The sequence below is a fragment of the Phyllostomus discolor genome, chromosome 9 (genome assembly GCF_004126475.2).
Source record: "Phyllostomus discolor isolate MPI-MPIP mPhyDis1 chromosome 9, mPhyDis1.pri.v3, whole genome shotgun sequence".
NCBI classification, from domain to species: domain Eukaryota; kingdom Metazoa; phylum Chordata; class Mammalia; order Chiroptera; family Phyllostomidae; genus Phyllostomus; species Phyllostomus discolor.
The window spans coordinates 53,416,829-53,435,340 of NC_040911.2; the positions used below are offsets into that span (position 1 = coordinate 53,416,829).

An 18,512-nucleotide genomic window follows, 5' to 3' on the forward strand; every position below is an offset into this window, starting at 1 on the left:
TCTCTTGAACTTTATACCATAAGAAATTAAACATTTTTAGTGTGTTGTATAATGTGTTAGATTGATGTTTTCTGGTTAACAAAGTTGATGATTTTAAAGTTGACTTTTTTCTTAGTGCTACACAAGCACTAACAGTCTTTTCTACTTAATTTACCTGTTGATGATAGACATATAAAGTCACTAGTCATCACTTTTAATACCTAAGTTTTTAAAAATTATTTATTGAAACATGTATTCATTTGGTAGAACAGATTCCAACAATGCATAGAGATTTTTGAGATGCCCTTTTGCCATTTCATTAAGAACTGAACAAAAGTATAATTAGCTTTTATATGGCAAACCTATTCAAATTGGTCAAATTGAGTTTCAGTTCTTTGTAATTATGATATTTCTTAGGTGTAAAACTTGGTTTCATTTCTAAAGGCTTATTTTGGATATTTATGATAGAAAAGCAGCTACCTAGAGTAGAAGAGATTTTTATCTTTACTCTTGTTGTCTTTTTAAGGAGGTCTAATTTAAATAATAGGGAATCCTGCCCTGGCTGATAAGATTCAGGGGATTGAGTGCTAGCCTGCAAACCAAAGGGCCACCAGTTTGATTCCCAGTGTAGGGCACGTGCCTGGGTTGTGGGCCAGGTCCCTAGTAACCAACTTCTGGGGGATCTTGGGGGACACATGAGAAGCAACCACACATTGATATTTCTCTCCCTCTCTTTCTCCCTCCCTTCCCCTCTCTAAAAATAAATAAAATATATAAATTACAGGGAATCCCACCTTATATATGCCTTTTATATACAAACCCCAGTGACCGTCATGATTTTCTTTATCCTGTCCCCTCAACTGTCACCTCACAACCCCTCCGGGTTCTTTCAGGGGTTTCATTCCCCCCTTTTTTTCTTTTCTCCTTTCCCTGCTGCCTGGAACCATCATCTGTAGGCTCCCTCATGTTGTCTATAGATACATAGTTACAAACTTGGGCAAATGCAGTAAGGAAAAAAAAACACAGACTATAACAGGGAAACCTAATAATGTATTTGAGGATTTAAGGAAGCTATCTGTGAAGAAGTGATGTTTAAGTCAAGATCTATAAAGGATGAATATAAGTTGGGCAGTTGAAGACTGGAATGAAGAATCTTCCAGGCATAAGGGGGCAATATGTATGAAAGACCTGAAGTGGAAAGGAGCTTGGCTAGTAAAAGATACTGAAGGAAAGCCACTGAAGTACATTTGAGTTTAATGGAGAGGGTGTAGTGGCATGTTGAATACAGTGGGCAATGGAAAAAGGGTGCTGGCATGGAAAATTCCCAGGATTTCTGATATGAGTTATTAGAGGAATTTACTGATATAAGCAAAGGCTGACAACAATCCTGTGGGATTCAGCCTTGGATATGAGAAGTTAGAGAATAGCTGTTCTACATCCTGGTGGAAATTTCTTTTAAGCAGTAGAATAAATGAGTGGGGCAGAAAAGAGAGCTGAGCACAGATAGCTGTTAGAATGCTGGGTAAAATCAAGGGATTGAAAATGAGCAAAGGCTCTCTGTCAAACGCTTTAGAACCTTAAAATTTAGAAATTGTCTAAAACAAACCTGTGAAAGTGGCTGAAGAAGCAACCCAAGATTAGGATAATTAATTAATGGTGTATCTTGCCATAGAACCCAAAAGAGGAAGACTATTTTAAGGAGAAAGTTGGCAGCTATTTTCAATACTGCTGTGAGGGATGAGGTTAAATAAAATGGATTCTATAGAAAAGTGCGTCTTATAGCTCCTTATATCCATCTCACAGTCTTTGAGTTTACTTCCCAACCCATTTGTTATATTAGTAGAGAGAGCTCCCTGTGACCTATTGAGATTTAGAAGGTATATTTTCTTATAGGTATGGTTAGTGATATGTTGCTCATTCACTTTGCATCTTTGTATTATGAATATATGAAGAAGATAATGCTAGGTTTTTTTAGTGAAACCCAGAAACCGTCAATGTCATGTGAAAGTAAGCAAATTGAGAAATTGCAAATATTTTAGAAGCCTTTTCATTATGTAAATTTTTTTTTGGACAGAATGGTAAAGAAGTATAATATGAAACTAGTCTACAAAAAAACATTTCTTGAATTCTATGAAGAAAAGATTAAGAACAATGAAAATAAAATGCTGTTAAAACGAATGCAGGCCCTGGAGGTAAGTATTTAGAAAGGTGCAAAAAATTCCAGGTTATGGCATACTTGTTTGGCTGCTTCTGAGATTCTTTTCAAGGCCATGTAAACATAAATCTTAATGTAAATTACACAGATTATTTATAACTACTTCAGGCTCTTTAACACCTAGGACAGAGTTCGGTACAGAAACTTTCCAGGGTAGTAAATACTTGAATGGAGTGATGCTGCCATCAAATTTTATTTTATAGATAGTACTTCTTTAAAGTCAGATTTCTCAGTCTCAGGACTATTGGCATTTTGGACTAGATAATTATTATGAGGGCTGTTCTGTGCACTCTAGGATGTTCAGCAGCATCCTTGGCCTCTAGGCTCTACGTACTAGATGTCATTTGCACCCTTACCCCTAGTTGTGACATTGCCAAGTGGCCTCTGGTATTCAAAATCACCCCCAGGTGAGAACCACTTCTTTACAGTAATGCCCTTTGGTTACATTAGTAATTTAAAGCCTTCCTGGTCAGGGTCCAAGACAAGCTCATACCATGTTATAATTCTGTTTTTTGTGAGTATCTAGCAAGATTCCAGTCTTTTAGACTATATTGGTCCTGAGATCTGCTTTTACTCCTAGACTCTCTCTGCTTCCCTTAATGCAGCAGTGAAGTAGTCTATAAACACAGTGTACAGCTGTTAATTAGTTTTCATTATATATTTTATCACTGTTTAATTGGATCTAAAATAGGGAGCATTTTTGTTGATTAGAATCACATTAAATAGCCATTAAACTTCTTTAGAGAGTTCACTCAATTTAGAACATTTTAACAGTGTTCTTTTAATCCTCACCCAAGGATATGATATTATTGATTTCTGAGAGAGAAAGAGGAGAGAGAAACATTGATCAGTTGCCTCCCCTATACGGGGGAATCAAACCCCAGCCAGGGAATCAAACCCACTACCTAGGTATGTGCACTGACCAGGAATTGAACCTGCAACCTTTTTGATGTACAGGATGACATTCCAACCAACTGAGCCACCCAGCCAGGGCTAAAAAAGTATTTTAAGCATGCTCTTGTTTATCCTAATAATTACCCCATGAAGTAGGCAGAGCAGCTAATTTTTCTACTTTTGAATTAGCAGCCTGAGGCTCAGAGATGATAAATGGCTTGTTTGAGGTCACATGGCTATTAACAGAGTTTCTCCAGTATTTATGGTGGTATTCCAACAAAAGTTTCTTGTAGTTGCATCCCTTCCTCTGATCCCTGGTTTTGAGTGGGAGGGTCACCTTTAAATCCTAAATTGTCTTTTAAAAACCAGTAATCACCAAAATGTTATATTCCTCATTGGTTACATTTCTTATATTTGAGGATTAGGAATGCTTGTATTTGCTTTATATTAGGAGAAGAGGCTTGTTTTTATTTGTTTTGAAGGAGAGGAGAAAACCAGAAAAAGTGTGTGTGCATAAGTTGCCCATACACATACATCCCTTTAGTATGTCATCCTTACCTGATGGTGCTTTGCACAGTGATCAGTTATTTATACTTTCTCTTTTCATGTGGGCAATGAATTGATTTACTCAAGATATATGTAGACAGTGGGATATGGGATAATGGTCCCCTTTAAGGACCTTATGATACATTAAGGAGATAAACTTACAAGTTAATAAATACAGTGTGAGAATTGCAGTAATGAAGAAATAATAAAGTGCAGTGAGTATATAAGAGATCCTTTTGGGAAGAAATAGATGTAAGAGTTAAGGCAGAGAAACATGAAAGAGCAAAGAATGTTAAGGAAATACTAATAACTCAATGTTTCTTAGCGCAGTAGGTCTCCAGTCTTCCTTTTTCCTTATTATTGCCCTTGAGGATATAACTTATCACTGTGGCTATCTGGGGGCTCACATGAGCACTAATAGTGTTTAGTTTGAAAAAGTCTTTTTTTTTTTCTACTTCTTTACCAAATCACTTTTATGGGCCTGTAAAGGATTTTGAGTGAGGGAGGGCATGACTGGACAAGAATGAGAACATGAAGGGGGTAAAAAAAGAATGAGAACATGACTGTGGTAGCATTAAGAAGTATGGTTCAGATAAATGATAAGACCCGAGGCAGAAAGATTAGTCAGGATGCTTTTGCTTTGGTCAAAGTCAGATTTTAAATGGATCTGTTTTCTGATGTTTGGCTGTAAAAGGTCTTTTCTTAACGTTGTCAGCCTTCAGCTGGCCCAGAGTTTCAGTGGTAAAACCAGTAAACTTTGCTCTGCTACTCTGCTAGAGAACAGCTGAGGAAGAATGAAAAGACATAAGCCTAAGAACTGTAGTTATAAAGTCCTGACACCTGTGTTTTTTGTTTCCTTCACCTGGCAATAGTTCTGGAAAGGTAACTGCCTTGAGAGGATACACTTAATACACTTAATAGGTTATATACATTTTAACAAGTTTAGAAAAAGTCAGTTTTGCAACTTTATAATCATGTGTTTAGTCGTTTAAAATGATCAGTAGGGGAGAGAAACCAGATGTTTGATGACAGGCAAATAAATGGAAGAGTCTTATACTGGTAAGTTGAAAAAAATTACAAAAGAATAGTTTGGCAGACATTAAAATTAAAGTTTTGAAGCTTTGTGATGCGATGAAACCACAAGATGTGGGATGGAGGGCTCAAAAGAACTTACTGATCGCAAGCAGTCTTCCTTTTACCTTGTGTTAAGATTGGATAAAGAGTATAGTTACTAATGGTAATGATAAGGAAGTCCAAAAAACCAAATACTTTTTAAACAGCAAACAAAAAGCTAAATTTCTAATGCCTCATCTCACTGTAGGATATATAAAGAAAAATGAAAAAGAAGAGAGCAAAGTAGGCATTCCCAGATAATTTTAGAATTTGTTAGGGAGATCTTGTAGTTCAGTTGGTTAGAGCATCATCCCAATATACCAAGGTTGTGGGTTCAATCCCAGGTAAGGTCACATACAAAAACAACCAATGAATGCATAAATAAGTGGAACAACAAATTGATGTTTCTCTCTCTCTCTCTCTCTCTCTCTCTCTCTCTCTCTCTCTCTCTAATAAATCAATAGATAAAAAAATATTTAAAAAGCAAAAGAATATATGGTTTATAGAGTAAATGGTTGTCATATTAAATACACGTAATTTGTTTTGATATACACGTATTTGCAAAGTACTGTTCTTTGTAGTATAAAGAGAAATTAGTTAAAATAGATTATAAATAGTGCTTGAGGTAATTTGAATAAACATTTGACCAATGTACCCTTAAAAATACAGCTCTCCCTGTGTGTATGTCCATTCTTTAAATTCTTATGGAAACGTGGAGATTGCCTATATTTTGGAGGCTGGATTATTTTCCTTGTCTTAAACTCACAGGGTTCTCTGTTGAGTTTTCATTTGTACTGTTTCTAATTTCTGCTCATGTCTTCTGTGGCTACTAAATGTCTGTAATGCTCAAATTAATATTTAGCTCTTTTGATAATACCTTCCTTCAGCTTTGTGTTATAAGAGAAAAAACCTTTGACTGGGAGTCAGAGAAAGGCAAGAGTTTGCTGATAAATGGTCCTTGGTGGTGATTAACACTGTAGTCTGACTTTAAATATTCTATGATTATTATCCAAGTTCATCATAACAGTTCTTTGTTAGAAGATGATGTCGGCCACCTGTTTTTTTTTTTCATATTTCACAAGTATATTCATATTCACAAGTTTGTCTTCCTGAAGTAATACTTAGGGATTTTTGTATTATTTTATTTCACTGGTTCATTATGTTTAATTCTGAATTGTAAATTTTAGTGTGATATCTTTTTTTATTTTAAATACATTTTATTGATTATACTGTTACAGTTGTCCAATTTCCCCCCTTCACTCCCCTCCACCCTGTACACCCTCTCCCACCCACATTCCCCCCTTTAGTTCATGTCCATGTGTCATACTTATAAGTTCTTTAGCTTCTACATTTCCCATACTATTCTTACCCTCCCCCTGTCTATTTTATACCTACAGTCTATGCTACTTATTCTCCATACCTTTTCCCCCTCTCTCCTCCCCCCACTCCCCTGTTGCTAACCCTCCAAGTGATCCCCATTTCTGTTCTGTTCCTGTTCTAGTTGTTTGCTTGGTTTGTGTTGGTTTTGTTTTAGGTATGGTTGTTAATAATTGAGAGTTGGCTGTCATTTTATTATACATATTTTTTTTATCTTCTTTTCTTAGATAAGTCCCTTTAACATTTCATAAAATAAGGGCTTGGTGATGATGAACTCCTTTAACTTGACCTTATCTGAGAAGCACTTTATCTGCCCTTCCATTCTAAATGAAAGCTTTGCTGGATAGAGCAATCTGGGATGTAGGTCCTTGCCTTTCATGACTTGGAATACTTCATTCCAGCCCCTTCTTGCCTGCAAGGTCTCTTGAGAAATCAGCTGACAGTCTCATGGGAACTCCTTTGTAGGTGACTGTCCCCTTATCCCCTGCTGCTTCTAGGATTCTCTCCATTTTTACCTTGGCTAATGTAATTATGATGTGCCTTGGTGTGTTCCTTCTTGAGTCCAACTTCTTTGGGACTCTGAGCTTCCTGGACTTCCTGGAAGTCTATTTCCTTTGCCAGAATGGGGAAGTTCTTTATTATTTGTTCAAATAAGTTTTCAATCTGTTGCTCTTCTTCTTCTCTTTCTGGTACCCCTATAATTCAGATGTTGGAACGTTTAAAGATGTCCTGGAGGTTCCTAAGCTTCTCCTCATTTTTTGAATTCTTATTTCTCCTTTTCTGTTTGGTTGTTTCTTTCTTCCTTCTGGTCCACTCTATTGTTTTGAGTCGTTTCCTTCCCATCACTATTGGTTCCCTATGCACTTTCCTTCATTTTTCTTATCATAGCCTGCATTTGTTCATCTAATTTGTGACCAAAATCAACCAATTCTGTGAGCTTCCTGATCACCAGTGTTTTGAACTGTGCGTCTGATAGGTTGGCTATCTGTTGGTCACTTAAAAGGATGGGTTCTGGGGCTTTGATTTGTTCTTCTGTTTGAGCCATCTCTCTCTCTCTCTCTCTCTTTTTCTTTTCCTTCTTTTTTTTTTTTTTGGTCTGGTCACGCCTGTGATGGTGAGGGGAGGAGCCTTAGGTGTTTACCAGGGCTGGCAGCACCCCAGTCGCTGGATTGTGACATATGTGGGGGCGGGGTTGAGAGGGAACAGTGGCAGTTGCTTTGTTTTCCTTGGGACCTCAGGCCCTTCTGCTGCTTCCCCCAAGCAAACTGGGCCCCTCTGGTGCCAATTCCCGTGTGGGTGGGCTTGTGCATGCCGTGGGACCTTCCAGGGACCTCTCCTGTCAGGCTGGGTGTCTTTCCGTGTGCCTCAACTCCCACAGGTATCCTCAATCAGTGTCCCAAGGCTCTATTTCCCAGTGCTGGGATCTTGGGTTGCGTGCACTGCCTTGCTTTACAATCACTGCCTCACTGGGTCTGCCGGTTGCCACCCCTTGGCCGGGGTCTGCCAGCTGCCACTTGCACACTCAGGGTCCACCTGTTGTGGTCTTATGCACCCCAGAGGCCTTACATGCCCAACTCTCTCTGCTCTCCGCCCTGAGACCCACACCTGGCTGCTCATCTCCGCCCCTCCTACTGGTCTGGATGAATGGGTCTATTTCAACTTCTTGGTTGTCCAACTTCCATTCAGATCAGTTTTCTGTCAGTTCTGGATGTTATTCTATTTCTAAATTGTTGTTCCAATCTTGGTTGTGTGTGGAGGTACAGTGTGTCCACCTATGGCTCCATCTTGGCAGGAAATCTTTAGTGTGATATCTTAACAAGAAGTTTCACTTGCTTTCCTAGCCATATCCTGCAAATGAGAATTCCAGACTTGCCTCTGAAAAGGTGGACGACTATGAACATGCAGCACAGTACATGAAGAATAGTCAAGTAAAGTTACCTTTGGTAAGTTTTCATTTTTTTAACATTTTATAAAAAATAGGGGGGAGCATATATTATATGAAAACTTAGGAAGTTATTCCACTGGTTTATAGAACTTAGGTTCACTGAGTTATGAACAGATACATGTTAATCTGTTTTCCCTAAGTGATAATGACTTTTTATAACCATAGGATATAGTATAAAATGTACTTTAGTGAACTCTGAGAATGGAGTGCCATATATGAAGAACTAAGGATGGGGAAGAAGTTGTAGGCTCAGTTTGCGTTTCCTTGCTATATCATTATATCTTTCTTTTTCTTTTTTTTTTTTTTATTATTGTTCAAGTACAGTTGTCTGCTTTTTCTCCCTACCACTCCCTCCCAACCCCAGCCATCCCCACCTCCCTCCCCTGATTCTACCTGGTTTTGTCCATGTGTCCTTTAAGGTTGTTCCTGAAAACCCTTCCCCCTTGCCCCCACATTATCCCTTCCCACCTCCCCTCTGGTTACTGTCAGTTCTTAATTTCAATGTCTCTGGTTATATTTTGCTTGCTTATTTATTTTTTTGATTAGGTTCCACTTAAAGGTGAGATCACATGGTATTTGTCTTTCACTGCCTGGCTTATTTCACTTAGCATATATCTTAACCTAGGTACTATTGACTTACAGTGTTCCAGAGATAAAATTCAGGGACTCATGAACTTAGAAGGTGAAAAACTGCATTTTCATTTTCACTGACTTCTACATGGAAGTTTACACTTTCTTTTATTATGAATACAACAGTACCACAGTGGTATTACCTGTAGCTGTGAGTTTGTCCTCAGTAGAAATTATAGATATTTGTATAACACATCTCTGATGACCTCTTAGAATATTGTTTACATTTATCATTTCTTTGAATTTACATTAGTTACTAGAATTACCACTATATCTTGTTAGTCATTGCATTACTATATAATTTTTTAATATTGCAATAAGTGTTTTAAATATAATTTATTTCATTTGGTTGGTATGCATTTTATATGTGGTTTCTTTGTAAATACACAATTTTACTTCCTACTCCAAGGCTATTTGATGTTTTGAGATAGGCCTTTTATTATTTCATTTTCCAAGTTAAATATACAAGATAGATGGCTTTTCTTTTTTTTTTTAGTTTTTTTTAAATCCTTTTTTTTTTAAGATTTTATGTATTTATTTTTAGAGAGGGGAGGGAGGGAGAGAGAGAGAGAAAGAAAGAGAGAGAAAGAGAGAGAGAGAGAGAGAGAGAGAGAAAGAAAGATTCAATGTGCGGTTGCTGGGGGTTCTGGCCTGCAACCCAGGAATGTACCCTGGCTGGGAATCAAACCTGGGACACTTTGGTTCCCAGCCCTCGCTCAATCCACTGAGCTACGCCAGCCAAGGCGATAGATGCCTTTTCTAGTTATACATACACACACATGAATACCCTGTTTATGCAGATGTACCTTTTGGTTAAGAATCAGTGGTTGGGAATTTGGCAGGAGGGCAAAAGTGTTGAAAGGATGGTGTTAAAGGTTAATCTCATTCATTTATTGTATATGTTCAGATCACAATATTTACAGTAATTTGTATATTTATAGCAAAAATACGGTTGTTTGGACAACTCTGCCCATTATTGAAAAAATAAGCGCATATTTATACAGTTGACCCTTGAACAACATGAAAGTTGGGGACACTGACCACTTGTACAAAAATCTATATATAACTTTTGATTACTCCACATTTAACTATTAATAGCCTATGGTTGACCAAAGCCTTACTGATAACATAAACAGTTAATTAACACATACTTTGTATGTTATGTGTATTATATAAAGTAAGCTAGAGAAAAGGAAATGTTTTTAAAATCATAAGGAAAATTTATAGTATTTATTGAAAAAATCCACATATAAGTAGACCTATGCAGTTCAAACCCATGTTGTTCAAAGGTCAACTGTACTTCCATATTCAATCTGAAATTTTTCTTTCTTTCCTTTTTTTTTTGTAATTTTAGGGAACCTTAAGTAAATCAGAATGGGAAGCTACAAGTGAGTATATCATCAGTGTAGATTTACTGACATTTTCAAAGATTGTTACAAAGTGATCATTAAAATATGAACGCTTTAGAATTTTTCTGACACATATTAGATTGTTTGTGTATGTATTTATGTTTATACAAAATTCCTCTCTGTCTAATTCCTGTTTTTGCACAGCTAGTGTTAAGAGAAAATATATACAAGATGTTGCTTAACATAAACTTTTACAAACATTCTTAAACATTTTCATTGCCTACTTGTTAACTACCCAGCCACATGTATTTGATGCCTTTATCTCAGATTTCTGTTGGAAATTTTGGCTTATAGAGCACATTCATGTATTATGATTCTGGCCACTCTGATTTTGAAAGTGAAGGCATAATAAATACTAGAGCATTTAGTGAAGGAGCATTGAGTGGATATTTTAGAGCAGCGGGACAGGCCTGGTATGGAAATATTCTAAAGTGAGATACCCATCTATGGAAGTCAGAGGCCTGGCAAATCTGTGTAAGTCCTGTGGCTTTTCAGCAGATGGGTGGGGAAGCCTTGCTGCTAAGATCATGGTAATACACTTATGTGGTTACCCTGAGGAGTTAAAAGATCGTTCCCACTGTTCATTTAAATACTTGTTGATTATGTTGAAGGCATGAATAGTAATCAAAGATAGTCCACTTGGTAAACATTGAGTGTTGATTTATATAAAATTATGTGAAAGGGCTTTAGAGTATAAAAAAAGTAAACAAGTTATAATCTCTGCCTTCCAGAAGTCTACTATCTAATGGAAGAAACAGACATGAATAAATTCATCAGCTGGGCAAATAATTTTAAGTGCTAAAGCTACTGTCATGGGAAAAATAGGTGAAAGAGAGGTTAATAAAAACTTGTGAAACCTGAGAATTAATAATGTTGGATATTATGAAGTGTTTAACATGTTCCCAGGCACTATTTTAAGCTTTTCATATGTTGTAACTTACTTAATCCTCACAACTGTATGAGTAGACTACTATTTATTATATCTATTTTTCATAGGTAAGAAAGCAGTCAGATAACTTGGCTAAAGTCCCAGACTAATCCAAATGTTCTATACTCATAGACATAGCCTCCTGGAAGCCCACATGAAAGGAAAATTTCTAAGGACTTACTGAACTGGGTAGAGAAGAAAAGGAAAGAAGACAAAATAGGGCCAACATTTTGAACTTGTCTCAGAATATTGGTACTCTTAGTAGAAATGGGATTGGAAGCTGTATTAGAGACATAATCTTTGACACTGAGATGTGTGCATAAATGTACACATTTCATTACTTTCCTCAACCTGGAGATGGGACAGTAATCTTAGGTATTCCACAAGTCCCAGAGCACAATGTGAGGGCAAATAGCTTTGGTTGAAAGCCTTAATGATATGATGGCTGTAACTTGTGTTGTTGTATTAATTATAGACCCTAGTTATGACATACAAATGAATTAGATGGCCGCAGACAGTTGAGGACATGATGAGTTAGAAATGTGAAAAGCAATATGAAAAGAGCAGTGGCCAAGCAACAGCCAGAATCTAGCTCTTGGGACAGCTCAGCTCTTTGATAAGGTGAACTATTCTAAACTGGAGGGTTTGTGGGTTGGAAAGTATTTTACATGGTGTCACAGTCTAATAAATTTAAGAAGCTATATTTTGAACTCCTACAGGTCTAATTATTAAGCTCATATTACCCTAGCCTGCTGCTCCTCTAGAAGATACTTTAAATGTGAAAGTAAAGAATTGTTTCTGAGTTGCTTTTAGAAATGGATCAAGATTTATTTAAACCCCAATTGAAATGCCTGCACAAGAGGCATTTTATATCAGTGAGACTTTCAACGTGTTTGAGTTGGAAAGTTACTAATTGCTTCTCTGAAATCAGAAACTGCATCTTAGTGGTTTCAAATGACCCTCTATGAGGGAAGGACAGGACTGCCAGGGTATTTGCAGTAGGTATAGGTGTTTTGAGGTGGGTTGGGCAGGGTTGGAGTGCAGGGCAAGGATAAGTAATGCTGGTCTGTTCTAAGTCGCTTGTGACTATTTAGAAAACTTTGCTTCCTTGTCATCTAGAAGAAGCTACAGTGTTGATTACAGTGCCTGTTTTCTGTTCATCTGCCTACTATTCTGCTAGCCATATTTAATTGTCCCTAAAAATGAAGGAAGGAAGGGAGGAAGAGCAGAGAATAGCATAGCATGACCAAAACAGTGTTTTGGAAAGACTGATACGATGCCTATACAGGCTGGGCTGGAAAGGCAAAAAGCTGAAGGATCGGGTGGCTGTTTCATGGTTTGTCATCCTGCATCTTCTCCCTGTTAAAAAATTAACTGAAGGAGCGATGACTCCAAGTTGAATGAATGTCCTAGTACACATCCTGAACATCCTTGTGATGTTTTGAGGGTTTGTCATCTTTTCATGTATTTTCTTGATGCAGACCCCAGCTCATGGGGTCCAAGGCATTGTGGATGAGATTAGAGAAATTCACACGGACTACCAAGTCCTGTGGAGGAAGAGGAACAGCATGGCTTCTCCCTCAAGAGGAGAAAAAGTCTCGGAGCACCTTGGCCACTCTCTCAAAGGGAGAGCACCCTGACCCTTGCCTTGACAGGCATTTATTGCTTTTCTGGGCACATTACATGATGGTCCTCATTTACTATGCATAGGTTCACTTTAGGTGGTTACCTTTTACAGAAAAGAAAGGAGAAGATGCCGCTAATCACATCACAGAAGACGGATATTTGCAAATGCAAAGGGAAAAGTGGTTGAACTGGTTATAACTCATCCTTGGAAGGTTTAGCACAGACTTTAGGAAGTTACAGTAAGCACTTGTGCCTCAATTCAGGGCGAGGGAGTTTTAGCAAAAGCAAGTCTCATAGCAGTCTAGGTACAATGCAGGCCTGATTCCCCATGGGAGAACCTGTCGGTGGGCGTGGGTCCTGTCTGGGCCTACACCACACAGAATGGTCTCCTATATTTTCTTACCATAAAATGTTTTGGTGTCTTATTAGAAGATGTAGATTGGGCTTCATTGTGATTCAGAATGGAGAACCTTAGATGCATTTAGATGTCTTTGAGTGAATACTCATTAAAGCAGGAAATTTTATTTAAGGGAGAGTACCCTTGGGACTGGATTCATGGAGGAATATCACTCTTGGGGCCAGATTAATATCTCTAAGCATCGATTATCATAAAGCTTTTGGCTTGCTTTCCTTACCAGGCCCTGCAACACAGCAGTTCAATCATTGGAATTTTAGTGTGCATGTTATATATGTTCCTTGTAATTCTTATTAGTTTTTCCTAAATAGAAAACTTATTCTATTTGTCTTGCTCTGGGTAAAAAAAAAAAATAAAATCATAAGATTTTTTAGTTTTAATTTTTGCTTTTGCACTCCTAAATTTTTGTATCTCAAACTTTTAGAGATTTTTAGAGCTATTGAATTGGTTTTCTCAGGCTGTGATGTCACTGAGTATTACTGTAAGTTTTCAGATATATATAATCCCATATCTGCTTAAATGAAAATAATTGAGGAACTCTTAGAAATAATGAGATGTTTTTCTCACCAAAAGCTATTTGAGGACCTAAGAATTTTCACCAAATTATGAATAGGATTGAGATTGTTTTGTTAACCCTGAGGATATGAGAAACCAAACTCTAACTTTTATTTATTTTCTTTTTAGGTATTTATTTGGTTTTTGCATTTGAGAAGCAGCAGTGAGCACCAGAACAGCTGTGTTCCATCTTATACAGATTTGAGTGATCCACCTTAAATAGATTTGACAACTTTCTGTTTGTTTATTTTAATTATTCTGAATGTACAGGATGCTGCCAGAAACTCCAGTGCATACATTTAATATTTGCTGTCTGTGACAGACTAACTTTGGTGTGTGTGTATATAAGAATGAATTGGGACCTTCTTCTTTAAAAATCTATTTTTAATGTTCAAATAATTCCATTTGCCTTTACTCTCTTAGCTTATAAAAATTATACAGCTTGTTAAAGCCACTGAACTCTTTCCACAGTGCTTTGACTTGCTCAGTCTGTTTACAGTATTAACTTTACTACAGTTTTAGAATTGATGAAGGAGTATGCTGGTTTGCAGGTGTGTGTACTCATTTCCATCATTTCGTAGTGTGTTTCCAGATTAAATGGATTGCTTTTCTGTGTAATTGAATGTAATGTTCAGTATGAATCACTAAAGGTATAAGTTTAAAACTAAATTTTAGGTGGTCATAATAGTTATTTACTCAGAATTTTAGCCAGTTATTACATTTTGTTATAAATTGTAACTATTTTATTTGCTAATATGATGTAATTCTGGAACCAGAGAGAGCATTTTGGATGCCAGCATAGAATGGCTTTGTACCTTGGGGGCTTTCTCTGAAAAATTTCCTGCCATACCAATTAATGTTTCTAGATTTCAAGAATGTAATTAGATTTACCTCTCTTCATTGAACAAAAATGCTGTAGTTGTTTTTTCTCAAGATATAATGGAAACCTCACCATGTAAACCCATTGCAGATTATTGTTGGATTTAGATGGGAACTGCAATCGGGGGATGTGGTTATTAAAAAAAAAAACAAAACTGAACAGACTTCAGGTTAATTCTTTCCTTGGTAGATCTAGGTTACTGACATTACCTGTTATAGATCCATTACTTCCTTTGTCCCAGAAAGAAGCAGGAGTATTGATTCCTCAATTATAGTGTTGTACTTTGCATAGTAGGATCAAGCGTCTTACCACCATTCAGAATTTGTATTTGCTGTTTCAAAACTATTACAGTTGTCAGTCCTAGCTTCTTGCTTGACTACTGTTCCAAAATTGATGTGAACCAAAGCTAGGTTAACTTGTCTATACATCACTGTTCAGAAAAGTTGACACTTTTTGCATGTAGGAAAAAACTTAAATAGCAAAGCAGCATAATTATTGCATATTCTTTTAAAAATCATTTCCTTTAAGCATGTTTAAAAAACATTACTTTCTATAATTATCATGAATACATATAAAAAGTGTAGTTTTTACTTTGTTTATATATGTTGTTCATGGGGTTGGAATAGCAAGTCTCTTAGCAAGAAACATTGGTTAATGAATTTATGTTTCTTCTGCAGTCTGTCAGTCTCCAAACTGTTACCAGTTTACAAAAATTAAGTCTTTTTGCCTTGGTGGTTGCCATGAGTCATTTGGGAAAATAACAGTACATCTGATTATGATGACTGCTCTTAGCTTTCTAAGGTTTTTGTAATGGTGTGGTGCTGAGGAATTAGAGATGGTAAATGGGTTCATTTTAGTTCTGGAGGAAGTACCAGAAAGTATTGTAAAAATTCAGTAGAACATGAAAAGCTTCTTTATTATTTTCTATCACTATTCTCATTTAATGGTCTTAGTTAATAAGTAAATAATAAAACATGTTTAGCCTCTTTCTGTTCTTTTCACCCCAAAGGATGGAATAATTGTTGATAATACAAAGCAGAGAGAAAAGGAAGGGCCAGGGCCATGGGTAGAAAGGCGCATAGGAGATCCTGAATGGATGGATCAGGGTTCTGGGGTCTGAGTGCACTGTTGTGTGTGCAGGAAAGGTGCAGATCTGCACCTGAGAATGTGGAATTCCAGAAGTCACCCTTTTCTTTGAGTGTTAGTCTCACTGTCTTTGGTCGTCCCTCCACTCCCTGGTGTCTCCTTGCTGCAATTAAGTGTCTGGACAGTGGCCCCTGCCCAACATCACCAAGCTGGTAGGACTCCCCACCACACACACACTCTAAATATTTGGTTACATTCCATTCCAGACTTGTAACTATCAGGAAAGGAAGGGTATGGCTTTCACAGGTCAGTGATGTAAACTGTTCATGGCAGTGACGCGGGACACTCCCAGACCTGGTTGTCCTCTTATGATGAAAGTAGAAATGAAGATAAAGTCAGCTATTTGTGGAAAGAACACAACTTGATATTGGAAGGATTGATCTAGGAACATGACTGGATGGTGGTGCAACCAAGAACACTCAAATTCAATTTTCTGAGCCAAGGATAGGCTAAAGGGAAGGCACTGTGTAGCCCTAGTGTCCAGAGAGAGAAACTGGCCAATTCTTGCTGCATTCAGAGGGGAGGTGTCCTAACCTACAGACAACAAAAAGCCTGCAGGTTGTAACTCTGCTTTATCTGTGCCCACAAAGCCTCTGGTTCTAGTGTGACTCCCCACAGAAATTTGCCTTCAGGGAGAGAAGGCATTGATTAGAGACTTTGACATTTATTAATTAATCCTTGTAATTATCAGTTACAGCTTCATTGTTTAACACCTCCCCAAATTTAGAAATTGAGGAAATACGATTGCTGTCTAACTTTGTCAATGGCATTAATAGGGCATCGGAGCAGAGGTGTGCAAAGTGAGACAGGCTTTGAGGTGTAGGGTCCAATGTTAATCATCATTGGAGAGGCAGAAAAAGCATTGTCTGATATCTGTATCTCTGGTCCCATTAGCTTTTTGGGGAATTTATTCTTTAGCCCTTACTAGCTTATTGCTCTTATGTAATTTTGATGTCTTTGAGTACCCTTCTAATGAAGATTTGGCTTGTGTAGGTCTGCCTTCGGGAAAAATGCCAGTGTACATATTCAGTAGAACATTATTTTTCACTGTTGTTAAAATGACTTTTTGTTGTCTACCTCAGGCTTTGTATGTATCACGAGCCTGTCACTGCCAAGTCTCTGGATTTTCAAAATAGAGGCCAGATCTAGACATGAGGGCTGTATAAATAAAGTACCAAAATGCCTTTGGCATTTGCTGGCCATTTAGTCGAGTAGGAAGCATATACAATTTCATCACCTCCCTAATTGCTGTTATATCAGATTCTACACACCTCATAAGAAGTTTCTTCATTTTTCACCCTCTGACAGAGCAACATTCCTGATTCTTGAAAGCAATAGGTGCAGTGAGTGCTATACTTATTTATTTTGTGATAGACTTATTTAGCAGATATATAGGGCTGGGGAGAGCCAACTCCTCCACCTTGTGTCCTCTCTTCCACCTCTGCTCCCATTTAGCCCTAAAGCATGTGTGCCTGTCCTCACTGTGATACTGAGCAAGTATGATACATCCAGGAGCACTCTTCTCAGTTTGTTTGGGGAGACATGGTCAGTCCTAAAGCCCTTTGCTCCCCGAACTCCCAATCCCTGCTTCCTTAGGGACAGTGTAGCTTGGATAAAGTGAGGTTGACAGCTAACCTTAAGCTCCTAACTTAATCATTTTCCTAATTTAAATGTAACTCATTTTGGTCAATTGTATGAGGTAAGGATAGGGATAACTTTTAACAGTGAGGAAACTGAGCCACTGAGAGGATACATATCTGCCCACGCCAGAGCCAAGATTTGAATGTCCCACATCCCCCAACTCAGGCCTGCACTTCAATTACATTGTTATATTCTTCAAGGGGTGTTATGAAAACTCATGACTCCTTGTCCATCTACTAACTGCAACTTGAAATGTTAACAATTAGAACACTCCATCCATTTTGTTTAAAATTTAGATTTTATTGAAGTATAACTGATTTTTCACAAATGAAACCCTTGAATACCATCTGCACACACATCAACAAAAAATATTACCAGTGCCCTGGAAGCCCCCCTCATGTTCCCTGACAGTTACTACATCCCCAAGGGTAACCACTATTCTAATTTCTAAGACTGTAGGTTGGTTTTGTCTGGTTTGGGAATTTATGTGAATAGAATCCAATAATGAATATTCTTTTATATTAGGTTTATTCAACATTGTGAGATATTTGTTACATGTTTTTGTTCATGGTTCATTCTCACACTGCATGAATAAATCACATATAAGTTATTTGATGGATATTTGGTTCATTCCCAGTTGGGGAACAATAGTACTGCTTCAAATATTCTTGTACATGAATTTGGGTACACATAGGTATGCATTTCTGCCTAGGAGTGGAATTGTATATGTTGTATATTATATATGTACTATACAATATTTTCAGCTTTACTGGATACTGCTGAACAGTTTACCCAAGTTCCAGTTGTCTCACATTTTTGCCAGAAATCGATGGTGTTAGTTTTTTCCGCTTTATTCTGGCAGGTATATAGTGGTATTTCAGCGTGGCTTTAGTTTCATTTCACTGATTATTAACAAGATTGAGTACTTTTCATATATGTTTATTGGTCTTTACATGTTTTCTTGTGAAATATCTGTTCAACTCCCCCATGTTTCTATTGAGTAAACTATCTTTTGTATTAACTTGTTGGTTTTTGAAAAATGTTTATTCTAGATACAAGTTCTTTGTAGAATGTACTGTGTTGTGAGAATGTATTTGTTGAAAAGAAGTTCTTTATTATACAATTTACCAATGTTCATCATGGTTGGCATATTTTGCTTAAGAAATGTTTACTCCAAGATCATGATTATGAAAAACTGCCAAATCCATACAAA

General features: G+C 37.2%; 1 protein-coding gene across 7 annotated transcripts in view; it reads left to right on the forward strand.

The window, feature by feature from the left end:
* The window catches only part of RNMT (RNA guanine-7 methyltransferase), a 30,858-nt gene extending 12,346 nt beyond the window's left edge, over positions 1-18,512 (forward strand). For 3 of the 7 annotated variants that reach the window (XM_028524149.2, XM_028524148.2, XM_028524150.2), the window contains 4 exons: positions 2,054-2,171; positions 7,966-8,067; positions 10,054-10,087; positions 13,762-18,512. In XM_028524149.2, coding sequence (XP_028379950.1) covers positions 2,054-2,171; positions 7,966-8,067; positions 10,054-10,087; positions 13,762-13,799 — 292 coding nt within the window. In that variant the 3' untranslated portion in view covers positions 13,800-18,512. The remainder of the gene's footprint in view (positions 1-2,053; positions 2,172-7,965; positions 8,068-10,053; positions 10,088-13,761) is intronic. The other 4 variants (XM_036009362.1, XM_036009363.1, XR_004899298.1 and 1 more) reach the window with 3 other exon arrangements.